This window comes from Xiphias gladius, chromosome 16 (assembly GCF_016859285.1).
Source record: "Xiphias gladius isolate SHS-SW01 ecotype Sanya breed wild chromosome 16, ASM1685928v1, whole genome shotgun sequence".
Classification (NCBI taxonomy): Eukaryota; Metazoa; Chordata; class Actinopteri; order Istiophoriformes; family Xiphiidae; genus Xiphias; species Xiphias gladius.
The window spans coordinates 18134598-18162513 of NC_053415.1; the positions used below are offsets into that span (position 1 = coordinate 18134598).

The window sequence follows — 27916 nt, forward strand, 5'->3', positions numbered from 1 at the left end:
TTGAATATAGGAGAAATGTAAATCAATTTATTTTTGGAGACAATTTGTTTAACAAAAGTTGAATAAAGTCAGAAATAGATGTATGAAAAAGTACTGGCAAATAAAATAGCTTATTAAAATGGAAATTTGAGTCAGGAGCTTCATTTTTGCTTTCTGCGTGAAAACAGAATTATAGCACTGTCCAGGAATGATTTGTATCCCAGATCAAAACCAGATTTTTCTCTACATTGATTTAAATCAGTGGGAGGACATTTAATTTCCTGTTTTCCTGAAAGATAATGTTCTCAAACTCAAAACAAAACTTTTAACTTTTCAGAAAACTCCCCCCCTGAAGCCCCTCTGTCATTCCTTCGCTGTGGCCTTGTATATGCTCACCTCCTGCTGTGGGAGTTCGGCGAGCAGCGTGGTGTTAAAACTGCTCTTAAAGCACTTTGTGAACCTCAGGTCTGACTGGAACCGGATCTTGTTGGCCCACAGCAGCGTCGTTTGACTTCCTGGTCGGCAAAAGTGACGCATGGTTCGCAGCAGTTCCTCGAGACAGTCATGGTGATAGACTACATCAGCTGCGAGCACATAGTCGTAGTGATAGCACGGGTAGGGAAAGTCCCGCTCTAGGTCCTGACCCCAGGTGAGGGCAGCCACCTGAGGGGTGTAGCGGGAGCGGCCCTTGGTGTTTCGCAGAAGGTTAAAGGTCAGATTAGATAGGATGTCTGGCAGGTCTGTAGCTGTCACCCAAGCCCCTGGAATAGAGTTCAGAAAAACAAGGGAGCTGAAGTACAGTTAGGAAGATGCATTGACAGAAACTCCGAAAAGACTACACCAACTTTTTTGGGGAATTTGTTGGCCCATTTTTATCTTACCCAGTGCTGTGGCTTATATGATGAGAGAACTGGCACTTTTAACAGCTCTAAAGTCGATTGCTTTGGGATTTGTATAACAGATCTCAGTTTGTGTGAGATTTAGGCACTGTTTTGTAATCGTGTGTCTTTTCAGAAGTGTTGAATCTTACAGGCCACAGAAAAAAAGGAAAACACAAGTGTGGGTTACTAAAAAGTTTGCTGGCTAGATGTGTGGACTCAAGTCATGAATTTGATTATAAAACTTCCACCAATTCCACTTTGATTATATCACCAATAATGCATGACCTCACTTGGACCCTGGTACCCTTGGTGGGACCAGCTGCATATTTAAGACTGAGTAGACATTCAGGCCAGTGTTTAAAGTCTAGGTCTTTTTGTAAGGTCAGAAATGCTTATGTTGAAGTGCTTGTGAATTAACGGTTGTAAAATTACATATTTCCTTTAGTTGTCTATTGATAGAGACAGATGAATGAAGAGGAAAAACAGAGGAAACAGTTCTATAAAATTGTGATAATCCCTTTGTCCGAAAAGATGTTTTATTTGATGGGGGAATAAACTTTCCACTGCATGCATAGTAGAGGGGCCAAAGATTGACAGTATCAGTCCAATGATCACTTTGTTCATCAACATATTTCTTAATTTCTTTACAGTTGCTGGCCTGTTTGCAATGCAAGAAATTTGGTGTGGGTGGATTGTCATGTTCCTCAGACAATGAATCCCAGTGTTTTTAGTGATCCCCTGATGTTTCCTTGACTTCCACCACCAGGCTGAAATGTTACTTTTGCACAAAGGACGAACAGATATCTGTAAAATATTCAGGGCATATTTATGCACTGAATATTTCATATTTCAATATTTTATATTCAGTGAATAAACCCTTTATGGCTTTTCCTCTTTCACCACAATCAAAAAGTACCACAATATGTCCAAAGTAAGAAATACAAAATAGCATCTTCTATGAAAAATGTCATGATTAATACTAATTTGTTTATCAATTTTATATACAATTAACTATTATTGTTGGCATCTGCATGCAGTGACACTGAATGTGGCAAAAAAGGCTGTTAAGAGTCAGTGTCAAGACTTGTTGATGACCCGTGAAAGTCTTGTGGGCAACGTTATCGTTTCATACGTACAGTGCATTCTGTGTAAGGTGCAAATGACCGTCATTGTCCTAGCCTTACCGAGCAGACTTGCCACAACGGAGAGCAGGCCAGTCCCAGCTCCAATCTCCAGCACCGCTTTGTCCATCAGGTTCACTTGATGCTGGTTATTCTCCAAGAACTGGCACAAGGCTACCGCCTGCAGAGCAAATTTTCATTACTACATCAGTAACAACAAAGTCAGTGAATGTACAATAATACACCACCATGGCGGGGCATACCCCGGGCCAGATCAGAGCACCATAAGTATCTATAGACTCGCGAATGCTGATGTCATGACCAGCAAAATAAAAAGACTCCTTTCCCAGCGCGTAGTAAACACTCGGCTCCCAGATGTTCCTCCTGTCCAAAGCCTCTCCGGCCATCACTTTTTGGTCTGTTAATGCTGTAGAACAGGGGCAGGTAGGTTACAGTTCTGCACTTTGACAAAAAAATTATAAATCTCTCCTCTGCAATACAGAAACTAGACTCGCGAGGGTAGCGCAGAATACAGTTGATGTAATCTTCACTTTGGAACAGACCCTTTTGAAATGACATGACTGTTCAATCAAAATTCACCTTCATCTGTGATTTCCTGATTCACCTGTAGTTTCCCATCCTGGAAGTTGTCATTCGCCTCCCTCTGGTCTCCAGGATTCTTCTGGCGGACCAGTTGGTGGACTTTGGACAATCTATCCATGAGCACCAAATACTGTTGAAAAGAAAGTTTTAATTAACTATTTGCTGTGGCATGAGTGCCATTAAAGTGTAGCTGCATTTCAGGCTTTTGATTATGTTTAAGACACCTTCGGTTCCGCAGACATGCCTGAGATCAGCTTGTAATCACAGTGTATGTGTTTTTTAGCCACACCAGTGGCATTGGCTCTAGTAACAGCAGTGTCGGCCTGTTGTTTGGTCCACCGCTTTGGTCCTGAAATATCTCAACATCTATTAGATGGATTGCCATGAAATTTTGTGCAGACATTCTATATATACTTCCTAGTTATCGTTTTAACAGCCTACAGCCAGCTCTTTTGTGTTATAATGTTTACATGCTGTGTGTTTTATTCTTCTTTTTTTCTTTTTCTTTTTTTTTAATCATTATTATTCTTATCCTCTAGTACCACCATGAGGTTGACATCTGCGGTTTGGAGTGAACTATCTCAACAAATTGAAATTGAATGGATTTCCATTAAATCTATTCCAGATGTTAATTTTCCCCTTAGGTTGTGTAATGGCAATAATTTTGATGAGCCTCCGACTTTTCAACTCGTGCCACCAAATACCTGCAAAACCAGTGACATTTCCATAAGCCTCAGTGGCACTTTGCGTTTGGTGCCAATTAATGTTAGCATGCTATAACGTGATGAATTAAGATGATGAACATGCTAAAACATTATACCTGCTTGACATCAGCATGTTAGCATTGTCAGTGTGAGCATGCCGACACTAGCATTTGGCTCTAGGCACAACCTCAAAGAGCTGCCAGCATGGCTCTAAACTCAGTATCATTGGAAACTACAAACATGTACATGTTGTATGCTAACTAAACATCACTGTATAAAATTATTAGTTTATTTCAAAATTTAGTTTATCTCCTATACCTCTTAAAAACTGATAAACAATCACATCAAACTGCATGATGCAAATATATAGGCTGCACAAACCTCTGCCCAAACAATATATTTGATAAGTACTAATACTCTATGTGTTAAAATAATCGGTGTCACATTAAAATAGCATTTTCTGCAAGTTCATGTCAGCATGTCTTCATATTTGTTTTAGTATTTAGATTATTATAAACCTTTGCCCTGTTGCTGATTCTTTAGCTACGAGCTGTGTTTATTTTTAGTGTGCTTGTTCAATGATTTGTATTATTATGACCTATTTTAAGTTCAGTAAAAGTTGGAATGGATTGAGAATGGACTAGAGCTAGTTCACCAGTCTCCTCGGTTGTCATTACACCGAGGAGTTGTTTCTGGAGCCCAGAAACACGACTGGTTAAACCCTGAGGTCAACAAGCTACATACAGGGATACAGACGACACATAGTGTAGCTCTTTACCTCAAATGCACATCACATTCAGCTGGACTTTCATGCAAATGAGAAAGATGCCGTTTGATATCATTTAAAAATAATTATAGTCGTCTGAAATCTGTGGAAGTGATAAACTGATTTTCTTCTTCTTATTCCTCTCATTTACTGAAAGAGTCAAAAACCAAAAAAAAAAATTAAAAAAAAAATCTTTAAATATGTTGCTCATGTGAGCGTGTGAAACCTACCTGTCTGAATCGGTGGCCTCTTATCTCTCTTTTCTCGTTGTGTGTGCACTTCTCTGCTGTGTTCTGGTGCTTATAGAAGCAGCATCATCTATGACACACCCCTGAGCGAGGCAGTGGTCTCTGGGGTCTCTGGTAGCCGGATCGGAGAGGCAGAAGCAGACAAACAGCTTTATAATGTCTGACAGAGAGAGACACTGAACATAAGCCTGACCCCTCCAAAACTCTAACATCAACTCTTGTTGTCAGTGTGTATATTCTGTCTATTATATACGCCATTGTGGTTATTGAATCAGATCCAGCATTTCATTCACTCAGAGGATTTTTCACATCTGTGATAAGCTTCTTAATAGTCCCTACTTTCATCCTTAATAAACCAGACATCTGGCTTTAAGCAGGAGTTCCAGGAAAGGACATGCAAACATTTGACAACAAAAATGTATTTACACTGTGCACTGTGCCAGTATATTTGCATATTTATGTTTAGCCTGGGACGGTTCCAGGCAGATCTGTTTGAGGTCTGTCATGGATGTGTGCGATGGATGTGTGCCACCTGGCATACTCCAAGGAAAACAGTGTTAATTTCTAATGCAGTCAGCAGCAGAGTGAGGGAACTGTTTACCGAGGCCTGACCTGTAGCAAACACTTCCACCTTTAATACCTTCATCAAGCATTTATCCGTCCCCCTCTTCACCCCCCCGACAATTGCCCTCTCTTAGCCTACGAGTCTCACCATCCCTCACCAAGCTGTGTAACCTTTAGAAAAGCCATTGGATCTTTTATGTGTGAACTGGAAAACTGTTTTTGGGACTGTATCAAAATGTTAAGGGAGGTGTGAGGGGGGCTGAACACCCCCCCCCCAGGTTATTTATGTTTTCTTTCTTGTCTGCAACATCCTCCCCACAACATGCCTAAAAACATTAACAGTGCTAAACAGGTACAACTCCTTTAATAAATTCCCGATTTGAACATTAATATTTTTTCAAATTATTTAGGGGTATTTTATGCTTTTATTAGATAGCAATAGTTGGGAAATGATGGGAAATGGGGGCAGGGGGTGCAGCAAAAGTCTTCAGCCCGACTGGATGAACCAGGGATCTTGCAAACTTCTAATGTTTGCGTTAGAAGTTTGTGTTTTATTAATGGCACAATGTTTTATTAATGGCACATTGTTATTAATGATGCAGCTGATAAGTTTCACAGAGTCCCTCAGTGTGAAAAGAGACAAACAACATCAGTAACCCACTGCATCAGTAAAGAGGAGCAGTGGAAACAGATTGAATCACCAGCTGGGATGCAGACAATTAAAATGCAGTTGCTTATTAGGCTGATTTACATGACCAAATGACCACAAAGTGAAAAAGGTGCCGCGTCATTATGTTCCCTATACATCAAGAGGACAATGCCTCTTTAAACACTGCCAAACAAATCGACAAATAACTTCCTCAGTTGATAATCACAAAGCAGTTTATATGAGACTTGTTCATAAGCACCATAAAACTTAGCTTGACTTAAAGTTCATGATTTGTAGAAATTGGGCTAAAATGGGTTTGTTCCTTTCACAAATACTAACAAGTTGTAATCTGCCTTTTCTTCCAATTCAGTCAACCATTTGCTTTGCAAATATTTCCCTACAGTATGAAAAGCAATTAGGAGACTTTTGAATTTACTTGAAAAGTCCCATCCAGGGACTTTGTGATGGAGTTGTGTAATTGATTACAGCCTGGAAGTCTGCTTCAAAATACATCATTGTTAGGAGGTAATACAGATCCCATTTTTTAAAAACCAGTTAATCAACCCTTTAATCTGCATTACTAGACTATGTAATTTTGTTAAAACTATGTCAAAATCTTCACAGACTTGAAGTTTATTGTGATGGATTTTACAACTCAGGAAAGTTTTATGAGTCTGTAAATTGATTGTTAGACATTTAAGGAAATTAATTGAAGCTGGTAGTTGACAGAAACACAGGCAAACTTTAATCAAAAATCTAAAAGTTTATAGAATTCATTTAAAAAAAAAGTCCAAATATTATAAAGTTGAATTATCATAAATACAGATTTGTACTTGCAAACACACTGGTACGGTTTTTTGAATACATCATCATCTTTGTCAGGAACTGGAGGTATTTCCTCATAAAATTTGGGTATCTAACTACACACACTTGAGAAGTTTCTTTAGAGCATCTCAAACAAGTTCAATCTGTTATTTGTCCATGTGGCACTGTCACGTACACCGCCATGAAGAACACGGATGAATGTGGTACACAGATTAGTGCTGGCATGTATGTGTATTATAAAAGGCTGAGGTGCAAACATTGTTTAGAGTCTGTTTTTGTACCAGCAGCAGAATCCAGCCTGTCATGCAAGGTTTACGACTAAGCTTGGATACAGGGGTATTCATTGTACCAAGTGCTTGTAAGCCGGGCTGTAGGGCTTTAGGTGGGAGGATTCACAGCCTCAGTGAGCACACACACAAACACACACATTCACACAGAGGACAGCAAACAACTGGTTGTGCGGTATGAGGCTAGAACATGAGTTGAACTGACAGATGGCAAGCAGCAACACTGAGTCACTCGCATCCAAACAGCAACACTAAGTTGCAGTCAAGGTATTAGGGGATTTCCAGGGCATCAGGATCTTGACACGGGGAGTCCACCACTCTCTGTTTCATTCATTGCCCACTAGTGATGACTGATATTTTGCACAGACTGTCAAGTTTTGCCAAAATCATTCCAGTTTGTGGCTTGTGAGGATGACTAACCAGATCTGATTGTGCACAGAGTCTAAAAATACGATTTTGAAATGTACTCTGCAAAGCTGTTGGATGTACTGTATCTCTCCAATAGATTGGAGATGCGCATTCAGCTGTGACCTCCTAAATCCACTAAAAGTCACCTTTCCTGGTAGGATACCAGTGGAGAATCTAAAAGGCTCACGTGTCAAAGATTGTATTTCTCAAAAAGTGGTTTATGTTGGACTGTATAATTTGAATAGTCGCATTAATTATTGAGTTTGTGTGTGGTGGTGGATGCATGTATATGTGGAACGGCTCGCAATTTAAACAGAGGGATAAAGAGCTGCCAGTCATCACCTTAGAGTTGGTAATCCTCACCTTCCATGTCCAAAGGTCAGGAAAAGGTTGTGTAGGCCAGTGGAAAATGAGTCACAGTCACACACAGCAACATGTGAGTCCCGGCAGGCTTTACAGTAGCCGCATGTGCAGCGTGAGTGTGTGAATACATCAGTTAATGGGTGCTAAGCTCTTGCAATTTTAAAGGGTAGGTGAGGATTGGTATTCAATGAGTCTAGATGGCACATTGACAGTAGAACAGAACATGAAATCGCCTTGACAGCTTTTTGGCATCAGAACAGATCGCTCTCTTGGACGGAGCGGCTGTTCCCTGATCCTGTGAAATAAACCAGAAGGCCTTGACCCCCATGGGTCGAGAGAGGTGAGCCCATCCCTCCCGGATAGGCTGTAAGTTTAGATACACCTGTCAGACTGATGGTTGTATCACTGTTCACTGATAAACACTCCTCATCACCTAAACCTCAACAAGGCCCCATGCTGAGATGGAATATAAAGCTTGAATTTCCACACTTCACGTTTTCAGCTGTGTTATTATGTGTGTGTGGTGTTTCGAATATGTTTGATTGTGCTCAAAAGTGTGCTATAATGTCTGTACTTCAACTGTGCTATTTTTGACATGCTAACAGAGTACCTGATTTGTTTTTACATATCTTAATTATAATTATATATTATATATAATATATATAATGATATATTTCTTTTATTTCACACATGTATTGGTAGTTATTCTAAAAGTAGAAGAAAATGTATTCTGAATGTATAAAAAGTACATTTGAAAAAAGTACAACATCTGTACAAAAAGATGTACTTACACACATTTATTAACAACTTAATGGTTTCTCAAAACAGCACAGTCAAGTGCGCCAAAATGTTTTTTCAGGATATTTGAAATCACACTAATTATACATGATAAAAAAATTGGCATATTGTAAGGATGTGCTAAAAGGCCAAAGTGCAATAATAAGAAGAATAAGAGTAAAAAATATGAAAAGTAAGGGATCAAATTTCAAAGATAAAAAATCCTAAATATACAGTATGTAATATAAGTCATGCATATTTTCATTATAGGAAAAAATGTACCTGAACAATTCCAAGTACCATGCATTCACTTGGTAACTATACTTTAATCATGAGTGCACTCATGCAACTTAGTATACTTCTTTTTAATATAAACAATACGGAAGAATAATAATCACAAGCTCAAGAATAAAATATCATGTTTTCTTTATTTACAGAGTATTTGCCTGTTATTAAAAACAAAATACCATTGAATATAATGTGCAACATGCTTAGAGGTCGTGATTTAACAGGAGTATTCCATAAATTGTGTTATGGTCCTTCAAGTCATTGTCTCTTGTCAAACCCTTTGCTTTCCAAGAAGTGATTTTAAAACTGAGAGAAAAAGCAACAAATTCTGCTTCACATCAGACAAATAAGCAGATGGGCCGAGTGCTCACTGTGCATTCATTAATAAAGGTAGGAGCAGATAAAAGGCTGAGGTTCCCGGCATGTGAAGTCATTGAACTTTCCATTTCCTGAAAGACAGAAAAACTGATCAGAAAGTCGCTGGCAACAATAATTCAATATTCATATCTGGTAAAACATAAAAGGTAAAGAAGTATCTTTGTGCCCTCTGGTCCCTTTACATGTAAATAGACTGTATAACTATTATATTTCTGACATTTTTTTTCTATATTTGTATGTATAAATAGTGAAACGATATTTTTTACAACCTTGAACTGCTCTATAGTAATATTTTTAGCGATTATCACTAAATATTTCTATAATGTTATTGCTGCCCATGTCTTTTTTTTCTTGTATTTTGGGTTCCTTGCAGCTTTGTACTTTCTTAAATTAACACAACGAGTAGTCAGACATGTGGCTGAGTTTGTGCTTTAAAAAAAAGGACACCTTGCATGTGGGGTAAGGGCAGTTCAGAAGGTGCTTAACAAAAATGGATGCGTAGAAAGTTGGCAAGCCCGTTGGGAGATAAACAGCAAACTGGCTCGTACCATGTGGCAGCAGTTCCAGACAGTCCTCCACATCTGCCGCGTTACTGGGCTCCCCTGACAGCCAGTCAGCATAGCCCCAGTGGGATCCATCCAACCAGATAAAGTGATTGGTCTGACAGGAGATTAATGGGTTGCATTCAGATGGAGGAGTCATTTATTTTATGCATTCTCCAGACACCAATACAACCGTGAAATGAACCGCTCTCACTGCGTGACCAGTGAAGGGTAAACGATCGCTTCTTATTTTCATGGCTACCCACTCCCGCACTGAGCATACACACCTCCAAATACCGGAGCCCTCCAATCCAGGTGCGTGTATGTGCCCCGTTGTGCCGCAGTATCATGTTCATCACCTCTCTCTGGATGCGTGGGCTTGTGATGGAGGCCAGGTGGCCACCGGGGAACTTTGCCTGGCAGAAGAACTGCAGGCAGATAGTGAGACGGTGACGGTGGGGAATAGGCCAATGTGTCGACGGTGTGTCGGCTTTTTAAAATACGCCATGGTGCGTCTGTGAGATAGCGGGGAACGTGTAAATACCTCAGCATCTGCAACACTCATTGGTCCTTTGACGAACTCGTAACACTTCCCCTCCAGTTGCACACCAGGACAAACGCTCCACCCTGTGGCAAAAAGGGGGAAATGACAACATTTCCCATCGTGCCCCTCATGGCGGGACAGGCTCACGTTGTTCAGGCCTATCTTAAAACAAAACTCACATGCGTACATGAACTTTTTGGTCACTGTCATCATTCCTCTTGTCCATACTCATATTTTGCATGAGGAGATCCCCCCTGTAACACGATTCCAATTCAAGTGACGGGGTCAAAACCCAGAGTCCTTGTTCTGCCTAAAAATGCCTCTGTTACTTACATCTTAAATTCAGCAGATGCTCATAAGAGGATGCAATCTGAGTTAGACGAATCACGTAGGTACCTTCCAAAGTTTCAACACTTTTGGCACCAAACTCCCATGTTTTGTTACTCCACCTCCACTGCTGCTCGGCAAGGAAAGATGGTTCAAGGAAACCCTAAGAGAGAATCTGGTACTAAAAAGACAGTTACGTTGGAAGATACCCAACTGATTTGGCAAACACAGACGTTGCAGCCTCTTGTTTGCTCCAGTCATTTTTACACATTAAAATACAGGAGCTCTGAACCTGAAGAGGGAGTGGGGTATCATGATCAGAAAGACTGTTCTAGCATTCATTTTACTTTGTCTGCTATGTGACCCAAGGCTTTCATATATATATTATGTTTTTTTCTTTTTTAGGTTATTTTTTCTCTTTGTGTGCCCTTTTTTTCTCTCCTTTACTATCCCTCCTGTACTTAGAGGCATATCCTTTCTTGGGATTGAGATAGCCTATTTCTGGCTTTTGTGTGTGTGTGTGTGTGTGTGTGTGTGTGTGTGTGTGTGTGTGTGTGTGTGTGTGTGTGTGTGTGTGTGTGTGTGTGTATAAGAGTGTGTGCATGTGTGTGTCTCTACGTGTTTTTTCATGTATGTTGGTCACAAGAAATGAGGCAATTTTTACACAGAATCCCATCTCTTACATGTTAGGAAGTGATCACTTCATGGACGAAAAGAATCTTTTTCAATGTTCATCTGAGCATATGAGTGTTGTTTGAACAATTTAGAAAGGTGAACCTACCTTTAAATTTTAGCAGGTTAATCAGTTTGTCTGCATGTGTGCATTATGTCTTATTTACATGTTACCACACTTGTCTTGTTGTAGTGATAATCTTCTGTCTACAGGGTTATTACCTCCTTGTCTCATCAAAGTCCTTTCTTCTCTTTCAGGGACCCAACCAACCTGAGCACCTCCATCAAGAGCAGGACTGTTTTCCATTGCTGGCTCCTTGAAGAGCAGCATGTCAGGGAGCTCCTCCTCACTGACAAACTCTCTCCCTGGTTCCCCCATCATTACAGAGTCCAACCCCTCTGCTATGTGTAAGTCTTGGTTTTTTTCAGGCTCCATCCCCATCCTAGCCTCCTCATTTGGGAAATTGTTCTCTAAATCTGACATCCGCTCCCCCATAATGTCCAATGCAGGCCCTTCTTCCATGATAGCAACATCTGGTATGACCTCTTGATTTTGAAATGGCTCATTCCCCATCTCTGGATCCGTTTCCAAGATTGGTTCTTCTTCTAAAACATCATTCCTCTTCCTCATAAACCCCTCATCCTCTGGCAGAGGTTCAATGACAGGATCTTGGCTCTGAAATGCTGCCCTCAGGGAATTTTCCACTTCTGACCGATCCGTATTGCCCCCTTCCTCGTTGAATATCTGGTTGTCATCCAGTGGCTCCAACTCCATGATTGGCTCACCCCCTGATTCATAGTTTCTCTCCATGTCAATATGCCTCTCTTCAATCTCCTGGTTTCTTTCAGTCTCTGCCTCAAGGTTCATCTGCACTTGAAACTCCTCTTGGACCTCATTACGCATGGGGTTCTCTTCAGGTTCTGGCTCCATTTGAACATATGGCTCCACCTTAACCTCTGATTCCACCTCAGAGTCTAGGTCGACTTTGAGCTCTGGCTCCATCTCAACTACTGGCTTCACGTTAACCTCTAGTTCAGCCATTACATCTGGATTCAGATTTACTTCTGGCTCTGGATTCACCTTAACTTGTGGCTCTGGTTTAACCTCTGGCTCTGCTTTTAGCTCCTGCTCCACCTTAACTTCTGGGTTTTCTTTACCCTCTTGCTCCACCTTAACCTCTGGCTCTGCTTTTAGCTCCTGCTCCACCTTAACTTCTGGGTTTTCTTTACCCTCTTGCTCCACCTTAACCTCTGGTACTACTTTGAGCTCTGGCTCCATCTCAACTTCTGGCTTCACGTTAACCTCTAGTTCAGCCATAACATCTGGATTCAGATTTACTTCTGGCTCTGGATTCACCTTAACTTGTGGCTCTGGTTTAACCTCTGGCTCTGCTTTTAGCTCCTGCTCCACCTTAACTTCTGGGTTTTCTTTACCCTCTTGCTCCACCTTAACCTCTGGTACTGCTTTACTGTCTTGCTCCACCTTGACATCCGGCTTCAGTTTAACTTGTAGTTCTACCACACTCTGACTCTGGCTCTGCTCCATCTCCACTGGCACTGGAGACAATTTCTCCTGCTGGTCCTTGGAGACAAGTCTGGCCTGTGGTGCAGGATCCTCCACCTCCACATGACCTTGCAAAGGAACCCAGTCTCCCAGCAGAGGGCTCTGATCTTCTTTAGGCAAATCAGGATTTTGTGCCACACTAGGAGGAAATGGGGGCACTGCCAGAGCCACTGCAAAGAGTAAATAAGAAAAGTTCATTTTGAATTCAGGCAGATTCCCATACCTGCACCCATTGGCTGATGATGGGACAATGGGCCTCTGGGCATAGACATGTGTAAAGCCCCGACTGCTCCTTTATAGAAGCCAGACACCCCAACTGAAAGAGACACAAAACAAATACCAACGACACACCTGCATTTTGTATCTCTTCTCTTTAATCTTGCTTCTCTCTGTAGTTGTTTTGCATCTCTTTGTGTCTGTTTGCATTCATTTGGTCCTTTTTTGTAGTTGTTTAGCATCGCTTTATAGTCATTTGATTGACTTTCCAGTGAGAAATAATAAGATGCTCGGGGCTCCCTGAGCCCTTAGGTCTCTGGGCCTGTGCCTGACAGACCCGTTTAGTAATCTATCCATGCCTACACCTATCATGTTATAATGCAGATTCAACTAGGATCATGTTGGAATTCAGTTATGCATACAATAAAGCATGAATATGAGATAAGACCTGACTGAATCTGTATGAGAAGCAAAGTGTTATCAATCACAAACAACAATAGCAGGAGCTTTTACTGGGAATAAAAATCAGCTTTTTGTTGTGTATTTATTTTGACAAATTTATGCATTGTGTTTAGTCCATTAATTCATATTGAAACTGGATCTCTGTGCGCCTACTTTTACTTTTGGAGACAATTTAAAAGAACAAAATATAATTGACTCACATTTTTAAATGATCCGCTTTCATTTATAGTTTTAGTTTTTGGCAAAGCAGTTGAAAGTTTAACTTGAAAATTGATTTAGAAAGAGTTGAGAGAATTTGTGTGTATAATCTCCATTGTAAATCTTGATTTGATTAATCTTTGCAAATAACAGAAAGTACATGAAATGCTGAGATAAACAAGACTCTCTCAATGGCTCATAGACCGAATCACTGGCAGATATACTGTAGTTTAAGTCATTACAGCAATAATGTGACTTAAGTTTTGCTGAGACTAAACTCAAAATCTGCAGTGACTAGGAATTGTTGAGAAAAAGAGAACCTGCATGCAAAATTTAACAGGACAATTTTTCAAAACACAATGTAAATCAGTGTTTTGGAGAACACACTCCTTAAAAAAAAAAGAAATCTCTTACCTGCAAAGCTAAGTGGGAGCAATACCAGTGTCTTCATCTTGATCTGTATGATAAAATCTGAATGATATTTATTTAGAATTGTAGATTGTGATTTATTGTCAAATATGCCCAGTGAGTTATTTCCACAAGTTCATGTGCTGTTATTTCTCTCTACTCACTGCAACTGCTGTTTATCTGGGTTTCCTTATGGTACCCCTAATCTTTATGAAAAGCATTAGTCCTGCCCCTTTTTATTTCTTCTCTCTTTCAGTAAGTTATAAAACAGGACTATTACATTAACTTATCTTGTCAGAAGATAAGGTAACAGGAACTTACTGTCAGAATATTTTGTTTCCTCGTGCCATGAACTCAGGCATAATTAAAAGGGTCGAAAGTTCACATTGTCAAGGCCCTTCCAAAGAAGTAAACAACTGGGAAAGTGTCAGATAATCAGACCTGACACAATCTCAGTAGAGACTATAAATGTTAAGCAGTACACTATTTTCATATACATCTGTTTCAGAGGCCAGACATGTGCAAAATAATTATAGGTGAGTATGTAGATGATGTTTATTGATTCTTAAATCTAAATTTAGTCAATAAAAAGGTTTGTTGGAGACCAGGGACTATAACTGGCAACTAATGTACAAACCACAAAGAACATAAATGAAAAAATCTTACAAATTGATCGTAGAATTAGGCCAACTTTGTGGTTGCAAGCAACAAGGTGAAGCCACAAAGGCTTTACGTTCAAAAGAGATTAAAAAAAAATGTTTATTACTGAAATAGCTGGCATGTAATTCTCACAAAAACCTTCCACTCACTTAAATATTATAGATCTGGACTGCCGAAGAGTAATCGCTGGTACCGTTAAAACATTTAATCCCCAGGCAAGACTGGTGAAATTACTTTGTACTTCCTGTCTCTCATGGACGCCGCAAAATGTTGCTGTGATTCAAAAGGGAAAGGGGGAAGACTCAGCAAAAATGATGAGGCTAGGTCAAAACCAATTATATGACTGGTCCTTTATCTGTTTCCTTCTCTCCTACTCTCTGCACTCACATATGCAGTAATTTAATACAGCCGAAATCCCAATAAAGCTGATCTCATTTACATGTTTTTCTGTTTCTGTTGTCAGGCAACAGAACAAGTATAAAATAATGACAGAAACGCGGCCCATTAAAATGACATGTAAACCACCAGTCACTTCCAAGCCATTTCCAAGCTGCTGCTCTGCACTGCTAAAATCATTATTTTATAACGTTGTCTGACAAAATCAGTAAATTTACCGACAAAGGTGCTAAGATGACAACACTGCCTGTAAACGCCTCCAGATTACGCAATAGAAACTGTTTGCACCATTTGATTTTCAAAGAGTGACGGCTTTTATAGAACTGGCCCTGCTGTTGCAGACCAGCCAAGAAGGTTCACTGTGATACTCAAACCATGAGCATCAATGTTAATTGGTCAAGCATGTGTTGAAGTATTTCTTCAGACTTAGATGTCCAAACAGGAACTAGGGTTCACTTTATCAGAATGAATATTTATTCTGATCAGTCACCCAGTTTTGGGGATTTGTGGTCAAATCCTGATCCTCTGATGCTGTGACGCCTTTGAAAACCTATTTTGCGAGATGACCCTCTGGAAGTCGGCGTTGTTGATTTGCTAACATGTGGCCCATCTCTCTGGCCTTGATTATCAAAGATATCTTCACCCACAGGACTGCTGCTTACCAAGATTAGTTTACACCAACAGGTGATGGATGTAAACAAGAGGAACTAGACAATTTATTTGACATGATTTTTTAGGTATTTTTTGCCTTTATTTTACATGAAACAGGATGTGGGTAGAGAGAGGGAATGACATGCAACAAGGGTCCTCAGCAAAAGTCGAAGTGGGGTTGCTGCGGTTCTGCAGTAATAGATCAAAGACCGCAATGACATCCCTGGTCCATAGGAGTTTACGTGGGCTAGCGTGGGCCACTAGGTTGTCGCTACATGTGTGTGCTACAAAGCAGAATTGAAATCAACAAGATTTACATGTAAGTTTAATTAAACTCGTGGTTACTTAACCTCTGTCCTCAGGTATCATGAGTTAGGCGTCCTAGTAAAGGTGTCTTATTAAAACACTGTGAGGCTTTAATAATGACATTTTAACTACACCAGCACTGGTAGACACTTTGAGAGGCCAAATCTCCTTTCAATAAGCCTTAGAAACTTCCATTAAAACTTTAAATAGTTTTAATTGTGAAAGATACATCTTCTGATTGCGCTAGGACACATCATCAGTGATGTGACCAGGAGTCCTCGGATGTTTCAGCTCTCACAACATCAGACACCCTCAAACAGGCTACGCAGCCGTGGTTGATCAGGCCCCGATTTGCATCCCAGTAGCAACTGCCTACGGATAAGCCCTGATTGATTGATACAAAGCCACCCGGTGGCTTTCTCTGTGGCTTCGCTTGCGGATCGGGTGGCCCTTTTCTTTGCCTCGCCCAAATGTCCTGCCAAGCCTCTGCAGCCAACCTCTATGGGCTCATAGTGCGTCTTCTAAGCTCTCTCCTGGCACTTCTCCACCAGTTCCTGTTACTTTCCGCACTTCCTCTCATGGGCTTCTTCAATACGCTCTTCCCAGTGCACTGTCCAGCATGATCGGTTTTTTTTTCGTCAACTCAGACGTGATAATCATGTCTGCTTGGAGTGATGTTGCTATGATGTGCTGTGGAAACTTCAGCTGCTCGCCCAGATCGACATGCAGCTGCCAGTCAGAGGCGGTGTAGAGAATACCCATCCTTGCTTTTGGTTGTGGGAGGGGTTCCTCTCCAGCTTTGACAAGATTATTGTTAAAGTCTGTTGGTTGATTTTTTTCCCTTTTTGTTAGAAGGCACATGTTCATTTCGCTTGATTTAATCCTGCTTGAACTGGCCTTGCTGTCATTAAAGAATATCTCATATAAAACTCACTATCTGGGAGAGTTTGTTTAAAACATGTTTGTGGGCACTGAGCTGTGTTGTGATGGCTGTGCGTGTGTGTTACTGTGTGTTACAAGACATCAATTTGTCCTGCTCACAGCAGAGCAGCAGCTGGGATTGCTGGCTGCGAACAGGTGCTGCAGCCGAGACTTTGCGAGTCACTATTTCACTCTTATTCTCTGTGTGCGTTTGTGCACACGTGCCTGCACGTATGGCCCCTGTGTGGGTCTTTGTGTGTGCATATGGCCACAAATGTAAGCATGTGTCAAGCATCAGCCAGAAGGAGCAACAATGTGCTTGTTGTACGGGCGCTGGTGGTGAGAAACCTAATAGCGAAGGACACAGTAGCTCAGCCAGCAGCTGTTTCATCTCTGCACCTCCTATTACACTCATCACTGGTGACATGTGGAAAACTCACAGCCTCACTAACCAGGGTGAGTTTCATCTTTTCACATCCAATTCAGTGGAGGATTAAATGATAAAAAAAAAGAAGAAATTTCAGAAAAATGATGTGAATAAATGCAAACACAGAAGGCAGTTAAGATTAAAGTGAGACTATATTTATTTGTTAACAAGGAGTGAACGCTACTGCTGGAGGTTTTACGTACCATTGTACAGAAGAGTTTGGCAAAAAGCTGTAAAGTAAAACCTTCCATATTTTACAGGTTTAGAGTTTTTATTGCCACCTTGATTGTTTACCACAATCAGGAATGAAACATTTGATTCGTTTTCGTATCATATCAGCATGGGCACTGGTTCTTTTGGGAGCTTTGTAGTGCCTGTATTTGGAAAACTTTACACAGTTTCTGCATCAAAAAATTAAACAGCACCTTGACGAGGTCAAACTATGGCTCATGGGAAACTTGGAGCTTATTATCTTAGTTTTAATTTGTATGTAATCTTTACATGTATATAAACAGTACATATATGTATATATATTTATTTATTTATTTATATATATATATTTTTTTAACTTTCCCCTTTGACTTGGTGAGAGTTTAGTGATGATTGTTGTATTCCTTGTGTTGGTTTGATGCAGTGGTGGAAGATCTTTAACTTGAGTAAAAGTAGCAACACAGTCTGAAGAAAATACTACAAGTCCTGCACTGAATATTTTGCTTAAGTAAAATACAGAAGTACCAATGGCAAAATGTACTTGAAGTATCTAAAGCAAAGCACTCTTTATGCTGAATAGCTCCTGTCAATGTTATTATACTGTTGGATTATTATTATTATTAATTATTCATTAATATTTTAGCAGTCTAACACTGCATTATTTTACCACTTTATATACTGCTGAGTTTCTTAAATGTGTGATCTTTTACGAACTGATTGTATTTTAAATTTTTAAAATCTAAACCTGCAGAATAACTAGTATCTAAAACAGCCGTCAACAGATGTAGTGGAGAAATAAGTGCTATTTTTTTGACTCAGGGGTGTAGTGGAGAGGAAGCATAGAGTGGCATAAAATGAACATATTCAAGTTAAGTACAAGTACCTCAAAAAGGTATTCAAGTATAGTACTTGAGTAAGTGTAACTATACTTCCACCACTGCTCTGATGGAAGTGTGATGCTGCCTCTGTTTGCAGGGAGGACCACAGAGTTAAAAAGTATCGGACTTTATTGTCTCATCCTGATTCCTGGGCATTTTTTTTTAGTCGTCTTATCTTTCTCATAATGTCAAACAAACAATTAAAACAAACAAATAGATACATAAATAAATAAATACCAGAGGCGCTGCGACATTAAGACACTCAAAATAGAGCTCATGTGTCCCCTGCTTGCTCTGCCTGCTCAGAGGACGTTGGTCTCCCTGAACTTCGGGACGGCTGCAGATCTCCCGCCTGTGCGCGCCCCCCCGTCCCCGTCCCCGTATCCCTGAGGGATACGCGAACGCGCACTCGCAGATGAAACTTGAAGAGGCTGCAGAGGGGTCCGGGGTGAAGATCTAGTCTCATCCGAAACCAGCGGACATCCTCAGACCTCAGGACGGATCCGAACTCCTGAGTCCGCGGCTGGAGATGAACACCATGAAGTTGCTGGCGATGCCTCTTCTCATCGCGTTATTGCAGGGTGAGTTCGTTTTCTGGCTTTAAAAACTTTGCTAAGTAATTAGTAATAACGGGAAGAGAAGCTGTGATGGGCTTACTTACCATAATAGACCCACTGCGAAATGTATGTGTAGGCACATTTATGACATGTACAGGCACATGTGTTGAGAAGGAGCTTTTTACCTTCTGGTAAACTACATTTCCACAGTCTGTGATGGGTTTTTTTTTTACAGGCTACTCTATTGTCTCTATTTGAAACTGTTTGCATCAGTTTAGTCTCAAATTAATTTCAGAAAGTATTGGGAAGTTTCTAAAGGTGTGCACAAAAGAAACAAAGACCTAATGTCAGAGTTCTATAATTGAGTTTTTTAAAATAGAAGTTGATGAAAGTTTTTAATATTTTATTTGGACCCTCCTCTTAGAAAACAACGGCAAAACCCTCATCCCCAGTATTTCAGCAATATTGGTACCACTCGATTTATCATAAAGGGGCCACATGCAGAATTTGCATTGGGTGTACCATGGCCTTCACATTTAACTGTAATATGTTATAATGAGTTGTATTATTTTTTTATTTGTAAAAATTAAAAGACTTTCCTGTGCTCTCCCTAAAAAAGTCAGACATCCCTCCCTTCAGTCTTCCTCTCTAATATTTTCCATACAGTCCCTTAGAAATGCTGCATAATGATGGGATTTAGGAATAATTTACCAGTTAGCTAAAGCGTTTTTATGAAAGAGATGTTTTATTTAAATGATGCATGATTCAACTGGCTTGGTGCCACACGTTTTGCCGATCAGCGGCAAATTGTTTACTGTGTTCATCTCTGATGTTTTCAACATGAAGTGACGTGAAAGGGTCTGTTTTACCGATGATTAGTTTGTGTGGTTGAGCTTCTGCATAACCCTGCGGGAGACGGCATCCGGAGCTGAGATTGTGCAGGGAGTGGTTGTGGCTGGGCCTCATGTTTACATTGAACGCGCTCTGATGCCGTATCAACCCGAGATCCGCAAACTGATGAGACACGTCGCAGGGCCCAGCCCGGGAGCATGAGGTGCCACCGTTTCAGTTTGAAGATAGCCCCTGAGTGACCCCGCCGTTAATTTGACTGAGATGAAAATGACCACTTGCTATCTGAAAAAATGCATTTGAAGTTGCTGTGGGAATTTTAGAGGGCAGAGGCTGCTCTCCAGACAACATGCTTTGTGTCAATAATTGCAGCTTTGACGTGCGTGTGTGTGTTTGTGTGTTTGTGTGTGTTTTGATCTTTCTTGAATTTACTCATAAGGCCTTCACTTAGAAGAAAAGATTGAAATCTTCATCTTCTGTTTGAACAAAGCTAGTTAAGAGATGTTTTTGGGATATTTGGGGCAAAATACATTTCTCATTAGTTTCCAGTGTATTGTCGACAATCTTAGACACAAAAATGTTGGAAATGCATTTCAAATTAATTGCATTTAAAACATCGGTGACAGTCATTATGGACAATATAATACTGTATGTCCATGAACGTTTTTTTTTTCTTCGCAATGTATTTTACAATATATTGCATGTATGTTCACATATGGTTTCTGTTTACATGGGTGGAGATCAGTTCATTGCAAGGAGTTTAGTGTTAAATCAGAATTAGGTTTAGGTTAGGCTGAAGGTCAAAGTAGAGCATACGGTGCAGAGGGCTTAGGGTTAAGGGTTCAGTCAGTGTCGATCCTCACAAGTGTGTGATACTGATGTCTGTGTGTGTGTGTGTGTGTGTATGTTGTGCCAGCTGAGAGGGGTCAGGTTACTGCCATAAAGAGCTGCTTTGTATAAATAAGAAAAGCATCCTTGCCATGCATGTGTGCGCCACACTCAGACACACACATGCACACACACCTACATACCTACACACACACAGACACACACACACACACAAGCACACACACACACACACACACACACACACACACACACACACACACACACACACACACACACACACACACACACACACACACACACACACACACCTACGCACAGTGAAAGCCTTTCTCCTTGAGCTTTTTCCCTCCCTCTCCATTCTACCAAAGAAAAATGCGTTAGTTGTTTATCTCAAATGAAATCCCCTCAAGGGGATTCTCCAGCTACAGTTTTAATTGTTTTCACTTGCCCCTGTCGTCTTGAATGATGATAAAACTGTGTAGTTGTGTCTTTCACAGGCAACAACAGCGTGAATGAATGTCAGTTGGAGTGGATTCATGGCAGATTTAAGCTTTCACGAGAGAAAAAGCAGCGTAACATCAGCAGAAACTCTAATCTGCAGCATTATCCACTTCTCTGCTGTTCATGTGGTATGAAGGACGGCTACTTTATCGCACTATTAACCCTCGTTTGAGCTTCCAAGCTTTGTAGCTTATTAAGCTGTACTGCAGTTAGACTGTTTTCTGCTGTGGAAACCTTTACATCCACCTTTCATGTGAGTTGATGCTAATAGTTTGGGTGGTGTGTCCCTTTAAATGCATGTTCTTTTTGGGTTTTTTTTTCGCGGTGTGAGAGTATTGTGACTTTCTGAAGGTATCTGCCATGTGTTTGTGTGTGTGTATATGTGTGGGTGGGTGTGTGATTGTTGAAGGGACAGATCACTAAAGGTTATCAGGTCGGGATAAAGCAGCTTGTCAGAGAGTCATCCATCACCTACATTCCTACACACCACCGCTCCTGGCACCACCAGGATGTAGCTATACACATCTGTACGTGTGTGTGTGTGTGTGTGTGTGTGTATATGTTTGTGTGGGGTTGGGGGGGTGCTTTTATTGCCATCTTTGTGAGGACCAATTTCAGTTTTAAACCATCATAGTGAGGACATTTCTGGATTGTGAGGACATTTTGGCTGCTCCTCACTATTTCAGAGGACTCTTTTAAGGTTAAGACTTGGTTTTAAGGTTCAGGTTATAATACAGTATAAATTAGGGGTTAGGGACTAGGGACTAGGGAACGCTTTACATCAGTTAGGGTCCTCACAAGTGAAGAAAGACAAATTTGCGTGTATTTGCATTCACACCAAAAGTAGGCAGATATTCTGTTGTGGGAAATTAAAGTTTTTTTTTTTAAACTTTTTTCTATACGGTGAGGACGTGTGTGCATTTCAGCGTGAATCCATGACTGGAATGTGTAGGCTGTGACGCAACCTCAAGAGCGCGTCTATCCTGTTTACACGTCTGATTGTGCTACTGGTCTCTGATTGCACTGGAGTCCAGAAAGTCCATGGAAACCCCTCAGTCTGAACTATAGATATATGTAGCATGTTAAACACAAAGAGATGTAACTCTTTTCCTCATCAAGAATGTGACTAGAAAAGGACTTTGAGATTTGTGCGCTTGGTGGCCTGAGTGTAAATTGGGTTTGTAACAGTTACTTGCTTCTCTTATCTCATCAGGTCCTGTCTGTCTGTCACTGACTGTAAGCAGCAGTAAACCCAGTGTGGAGGTCCATGAGCACACAGGTGAGACACAATATTTCACTTTTCTGAACATCATGTGTCTGTCTTTGAAATGCAACGCAACTTTAAAGAAAAAAACTTGCTAATGTCATTTGGTGTTCTTGAACAACGGTCTTATCTTTAATGTCTTATTGATTCATCTTGATTAAATATATTTTCCACTGTATTTTGCCATCTCATTCGAAATGATAGGAATCAAAAACTACTTCTGATTAAAAATATGTGGGTACATGTAAGACTATGTAAGAAAAGATGACATTCACATTATGCATAAGTGCATCTAAACAGTACTATCAGATGACACAGTTTTATTTATTATTTATATTCTGTGTGTTTCTCCAAAACAAATACAGCAATCAGATTTTAAACACACTGACATAATTACGCCTTAAATTACACCTTTCTTTTTTGACGTAAATACGAGATGATTTCAAAATATCTTCTCGGAAAATCAACTAAGATAAGGGTTAAACAGCAAGTATCTAATTTCATCCTAATAATGTGGAGAAATAAATACAAGAAATGAGCAAAAACAGTCACTGTACAGTAGACCCTATCAACACATCCAGCATTACTTAATGCTGATCAGGTTTCATATATGCACACTTGTGACAAAAACAGCAAATTTAGCAAGTTAAAAAAAAAAAAAGAAAAAAAAAGAACATGTCATAATGTAATAGGACATTTTGCTGCTCTGTTTCCTTTCCTCTCAGACGCAGTGCTGGCCTGTGAGTTTAGGACACAGCAAGATCAGCACCCTCGAATCGAGTGGAAGAAGATAGGAAAGGTGGTGACGTTTGTGTACTTTGACCACAAATTTACCGGTGAGTGACATTTTTACTGCATCCATTCCTTTGACGACCCTGAATTTAAAAAGCTGATATTTTGCCGCTGTTCTGGCCATCATCCTTTCATCCTCATTGCCTTTGATTCATTCTTTTTTTTTTTTTTTTACTCCTTGGTTAAGCTTTGTCCACTCTCTGTCATCTTTCCACTACCTTCCGCCTCAGGGTCTTACGCAGGACGGGCCAAGATAGAGGGAGCGACGCTGACGATACACTCTGTTACTCAGAGGGACTCGGGGGAGTACCGCTGTGAGGTGACTGCCGTCGAGGACCACATCAGCCTGGGAGAGGCCACTGTAACCCTCAATGTGCTTGGTATGTGTTTGAGTACGTGTAAATGTGCATATACAGTACTGTGCAAAAGACTGAGGCACTAAAAATAAAGTGAGGATGTTTTCAAAAATAATGCTATGATTAATTTTTTATTTATCTGTTAACTTCATACAAAGTGCAATAAACAGAAAAGAAAACCTAAATCAAATCAGTATTTGCTGTGACCACCCTTTGCCTTTAAAACCACATCAGCTCCCCTCGGCAAAATTGTTCACTGTTTTCAAGGAACGTGGCAGGTGGGTTGTTCCAAGCATCTCGGAGAATTTGCCTCAGTTCTTCTGTGGATTGAGACTGTCTCTGTGTCTTCTGTCTCTTCATGTAATCCCAGATTGATTCCATGATGTTGAGATGAGGTCTCTGTGGGGGGGCACACCATCTCTTGCAAGACTCCTTGTTCTTCTTGTCTCCCTAGATGGTTCTTTATGGCTCTGTCTGTGTGTTTGGGCTTGTTGTCCTGCTGCCAAATGAAACGGAGACAGATTAGGCGCCTCCCTGATGGTTCTGCGTGATGGATAAGAAACTAAACATAAAAAAACTAAAACTAAGATGAAGTCTGTATGTGTTTTTGTCAGATATGTACAGAATATACTCTGTGTTCAAGTGGTTTCTTTCTTTCTTTCTTTTTTTTTTAGTATAGAAAAAAGTATATAGCATGAACCAATGCCACATACCACGGCATTCATAGTGTAAGCTAATTTGCAATGCAGTCCTTAGATGGGTTTTTAAAATACATAAAACTCAACAAAAATATACGTTTATAAATACATATATATACAATAATATATTGTGATATATATTATACAATAAAATATATATAGAGAACAAAACAAGATACAATCCGAACCAAAAAACTGAACAAAAAAATCCATACGAAACAGCACAAGACACTATTTACAAACAACAGTGGAACACAATGACCATAAAACTCACTGCCAAGAACCATTAAAATGGTTTCCATTTGAGTTTGAAACGAGCCCAGGCATGATCCAGTTTCTGTGGGTGAGGAGTTCCACATGTTGATCCTAACCTTTGTGATCACTGTCTCCTAATGTCTGACAACAAACAAACATGTTACCATGTTGCCTTTTCAAAACTGGTAATTGGTTTTTTGTTTTTCTGCATTTCAGTGTCACACTTAGGAGGGAGGGAAGAAATATGAAGGGTGTGAATGGTTCTGGCATTGACAGCTTGAATGTCTCAGTGGTCCAGTTTCCTCTCACAGTTCAAAGACTGTGCAGGTTAAGTCAAATGGAGGTTCTGAATTGTATGTGCTGGCCAGGCGATCTGTCTGGGCTCTACCCTGCCTCTTACCCAGCGTGTGCTGGGACAGGCCCCAGACCCCAGTGACCATGCACAGGACAAGTGGAAATGATAATTGCATGGATGAGATTTGACCTTTTAAAACATTCTCGAGGAAAGATCTTGCAGACTTTGTATTTCTGAAGAGAGTCGGGGGGGTTTGCAGTCAGAAAATACAGCATCTCATGGTCATCAGAGGAACCTCATCTCAACCATTTCTATTTGACTGCTGGATAAACTGCTGATTAAACTTTAATTTCTTTCTAAATTAGGGAGATTTTTACACATTTTGTGGTAGCTATCACTTTAATCTGCCTATCTATCTACTACGGTTAAATAGTGTAGTAGTGATAGCTCCAGTTTTAGCTCTTCAGTCTTTGCAGAGAAGGAGTTAAATTCTTATTCTCATTGCACCTTAGGTATTGCTGAAGCAGATGAACGCATCAATTTAGCATAATTTATAATTGGTGCTTTGATACAATAAATGAATCATTAGACCACTCTACATCCACCAAACAACAAAATCCATCTACAAAATTAACATTTTAAGTGTTTTAACGGGGATTTGGTCTTTAAAAAAAGGACAAATGCAGTATTCTTGTATATTCACATGTACTCATGTGTTTCCTCTGTGCCCCCTTAGTGCCTCCTCATGTCCCGTCCTGCGAGGTGCCGAGCTCGGTGTTTGTCGGCTCAGACCTAGAGCTTCTCTGTAAAGACAAACTGAGCGTGCCTCCTGCCACCTACCGCTGGTACAAAGACAACAGGGCTCTGACGGCCACGGCAGACACGCCATACAGCATTGACACAAACAAGGGCACGCTGGTGAGTACCTAAACACTCGTGTACAATCGGTGGACACACAATGACACACACATTTGAATGCAGACAAATGTATACGAACACATACAATATGTACAGACACAGGGCTGTTGCTGCCTTCACTTCCCCTCTCAACCTTTCTTTCGTCTGTCTGGAGCAGAAGTTTAAGAGCGTGTCCAAAACAGACACGGGGATGTACCGCTGTGAGTCCTCCAACAGTGTAGGGGCGCCCAAGAGTTGTGTGGCCCAACAACTGAAAGTTACTGAATGTAAGTGGGATTGGTGAATCTACTTGTTGGTGTTTACATGTCATGCTCCACTCACCAGGGACTGATGAAATATTCTCTTTCCCCTCCTTCTAGATCCTTTGAATATGACAGTTTTGATAACAGGTGCTGCAGGTGTTCTGCTGCTCATCCTCCTCTTCTGCATCTGTGTGTGTGTCTGCCGACGCCGAGGCTGCTGCAAGAGTGAGTAGTGCACTGCTGATGAATGTGTGTTTGTGTGTGTGTGTGTGTTTGTGTGTGTGTGTGTGTGTGTGTGTGTGTGTGTGTGTGTGTGTGTGTGTGTTTGTATTAGAAAGAGAAAGGAACCAGTTTGTGCCCAGTTTGGTTTGTTTCATGTAATCACTACTTTCATATTCAATATGTTTACTTTAATAAATAAATTTGAGTCAGAGCAAAGAACAAAATGAATAAAATGAATCGAACAGAGGTCAAACTTGACAGATCATTTAATCAGACTCATCCTCTCATTTATCCTACTACAAAAAATTTTTTCCTTCGGCATTCAGTGAATTACACTCTTTTTTGACTTGTTTCTCAATGTGTGTCTCTGTTCTTTCACCAAATATGGCAACCACATGAGTGAACATTTTTAGAGCTGTCTTTGAGGATTAGAAACATGTATTTACTCTTGCAAAAAGCATTTTTCAGCTATAAATTAAAAAAAAAAAAAAAAAGCAGTGGCTAATGTCTTTGACTCTATTTTAATCATCCATGCAAACATCTAAAATGAAAAACTAGAATTAGGTGAGAGGCACATAGAAAGGCTGGAGAGAGTGTTTGTATTGAGAAGTGTAAAAGTACTCATTATTTAGAAGAATTACCCCTTTTAAGTTTTGTATGCTGTATTAATTATTAATGAATTAATTATTGTTACAGATGCATACTGTGTAAGCAGCATTTTCATGCTGTAGTTGTTGGTGGTAGAGCTAATTTTTACAATTTAGTCTGATGAATGCATCATATTTTGTAAGATGATCATGTGTTTCGTATGGAAAGCATCCACTGAAAAAAAGCAACAAGTACAATGTTTCCTTCTGAAATGTGGCGGACTAGAAGTTGAAAGAAGTACGAAATGGAGATACTCAACGAAAGTACAAGTACCTGATACTATGGGGGCGAGCTGAGTAAATGTGGTAGTTGCTGCCTACACGTAATGAGGAAAATGTCCTACGTCAGGTATGAGCGATCACAGAAAATATTTATTCTGGTCTTTCCACTGACCGTTCCCCTTTGTTGTGTCTTTGAACAGAGGAAAAGAAAACGAAAAGGTGAGCGTCTCACTTTTCACTCTGACTCTTGTTTCTCCCGTGGCTATGCGTTATTGACTGGTAATGAGCTCGGACTGAACTTTGTCTTTCAGCACCAAGTACTACAACCCTCCTCCTCCTCCTCCTCCTCCTCCTCCCGCTCGCAATGTGAGTGATCAAAGGGACTGTTATCGTGTCAGGGCTTGTTTTGCTTGCTGCCATGAATTTGGGTTGCCATTAAATGCTGTTGATAAGTAGCTGATAACACTGGTCCCTAGCAAATTGAAGGAAATGGTTCATTGTATGTGTCTCTGCTCTCTACAGCTCAAGCACTACAAACAAACTAAGTCCTTCATGATCTGAGGGTGGAACGCTCTCTCAGTCCAACTTCAAAACCATCCGAAATCTCAAGTGTACACTTACTGTTCAGCACACTGGAAACTTACTCAGCTGTCGCCTTGCTATTGGATTGCTGCTCTGGACGGACACACAGACAGACATATCCTCAAATACCAAGAGAAACCAGAGTTAAAATGGCTCTCCGCAAAAAACTTGCTGCTTCCTAAACACTGGCATTTGTGTGGTGCCAGTTTGGAAGAGGGTTCACATGTCCAATCTAATACACACTTTGGGTACTGTATATTCAAGATTCAACTCAACTTTTTCAAATGTTGTTTAATATGTTTCACTATCTTCTTCTTTTTTTTTTTTTTTAGCATTTTCAAACATTTTTAAAATCTTGTTTTTAAATCTTTTTATTACGACTTAGACTTTAGGGGCCAAGTTTAGCACGGCAGTTTAAGTCTCGGCTCTCTTATGCCGCATGTA

At 40.3% G+C, this 27916-nt stretch overlaps 3 protein-coding genes across 8 annotated transcripts; 1 reads left to right on the forward strand and 2 right to left on the reverse strand.

Annotated features, from left to right (window-relative positions):
- Positions 1 to 342: 342 nt before the first annotated feature.
- LOC120801874 (protein-lysine methyltransferase METTL21C-like) lies at positions 343 to 2702 on the reverse strand. Its single transcript, XM_040149189.1, has 4 exons — positions 2582 to 2702; positions 2245 to 2408; positions 2045 to 2162; positions 343 to 740 (listed from the first exon to the last, which is right to left on the reverse strand). Exons 1-4 carry the CDS (start codon positions 2700 to 2702, stop codon positions 343 to 345), a joined length of 801 nt encoding a protein of 266 aa, XP_040005123.1.
- Positions 2703 to 8391: 5689 nt separating this feature from the next.
- On the reverse strand, positions 8392 to 13922 carry LOC120801653 (cytadherence high molecular weight protein 1-like). Of its 6 annotated transcripts, XM_040148823.1 has the most exons (8): positions 13781 to 13922; positions 12308 to 12660; positions 12104 to 12175; positions 11149 to 12031; positions 9928 to 10010; positions 9671 to 9811; positions 9390 to 9501; positions 8392 to 8912 (listed from the first exon to the last, which is right to left on the reverse strand). In XM_040148823.1, exons 1-8 carry the CDS (start codon positions 13815 to 13817, stop codon positions 8845 to 8847), a joined length of 1749 nt encoding a protein of 582 aa, XP_040004757.1. In that variant the 5' UTR covers positions 13818 to 13922; the 3' UTR covers positions 8392 to 8844. The 6 variants fall into 6 exon arrangements, with proteins under 6 accessions (XP_040004757.1, XP_040004751.1, XP_040004755.1 ...); XM_040148817.1 differs by lacking the exon at positions 12104 to 12175 and having other exon boundaries at positions 11149 to 12103; positions 12380 to 12660; XM_040148821.1 differs by having other exon boundaries at positions 11149 to 12175; positions 12380 to 12660.
- Positions 13923 to 18499: 4577 nt separating this feature from the next.
- Positions 18500 to 27451, forward strand: jam2b (junctional adhesion molecule 2b). The gene is made up of 11 exons (XM_040148833.1): positions 18500 to 18603; positions 18713 to 18804; positions 22193 to 22258; positions 22969 to 23079; positions 23266 to 23415; positions 25376 to 25557; positions 25715 to 25823; positions 25917 to 26024; positions 27091 to 27109; positions 27202 to 27256; positions 27413 to 27451. Exons 1-11 carry the CDS (start codon positions 18500 to 18502, stop codon positions 27449 to 27451), a joined length of 1035 nt encoding a protein of 344 aa, XP_040004767.1.
- Positions 27452 to 27916: the final 465 nt, after the last annotated feature.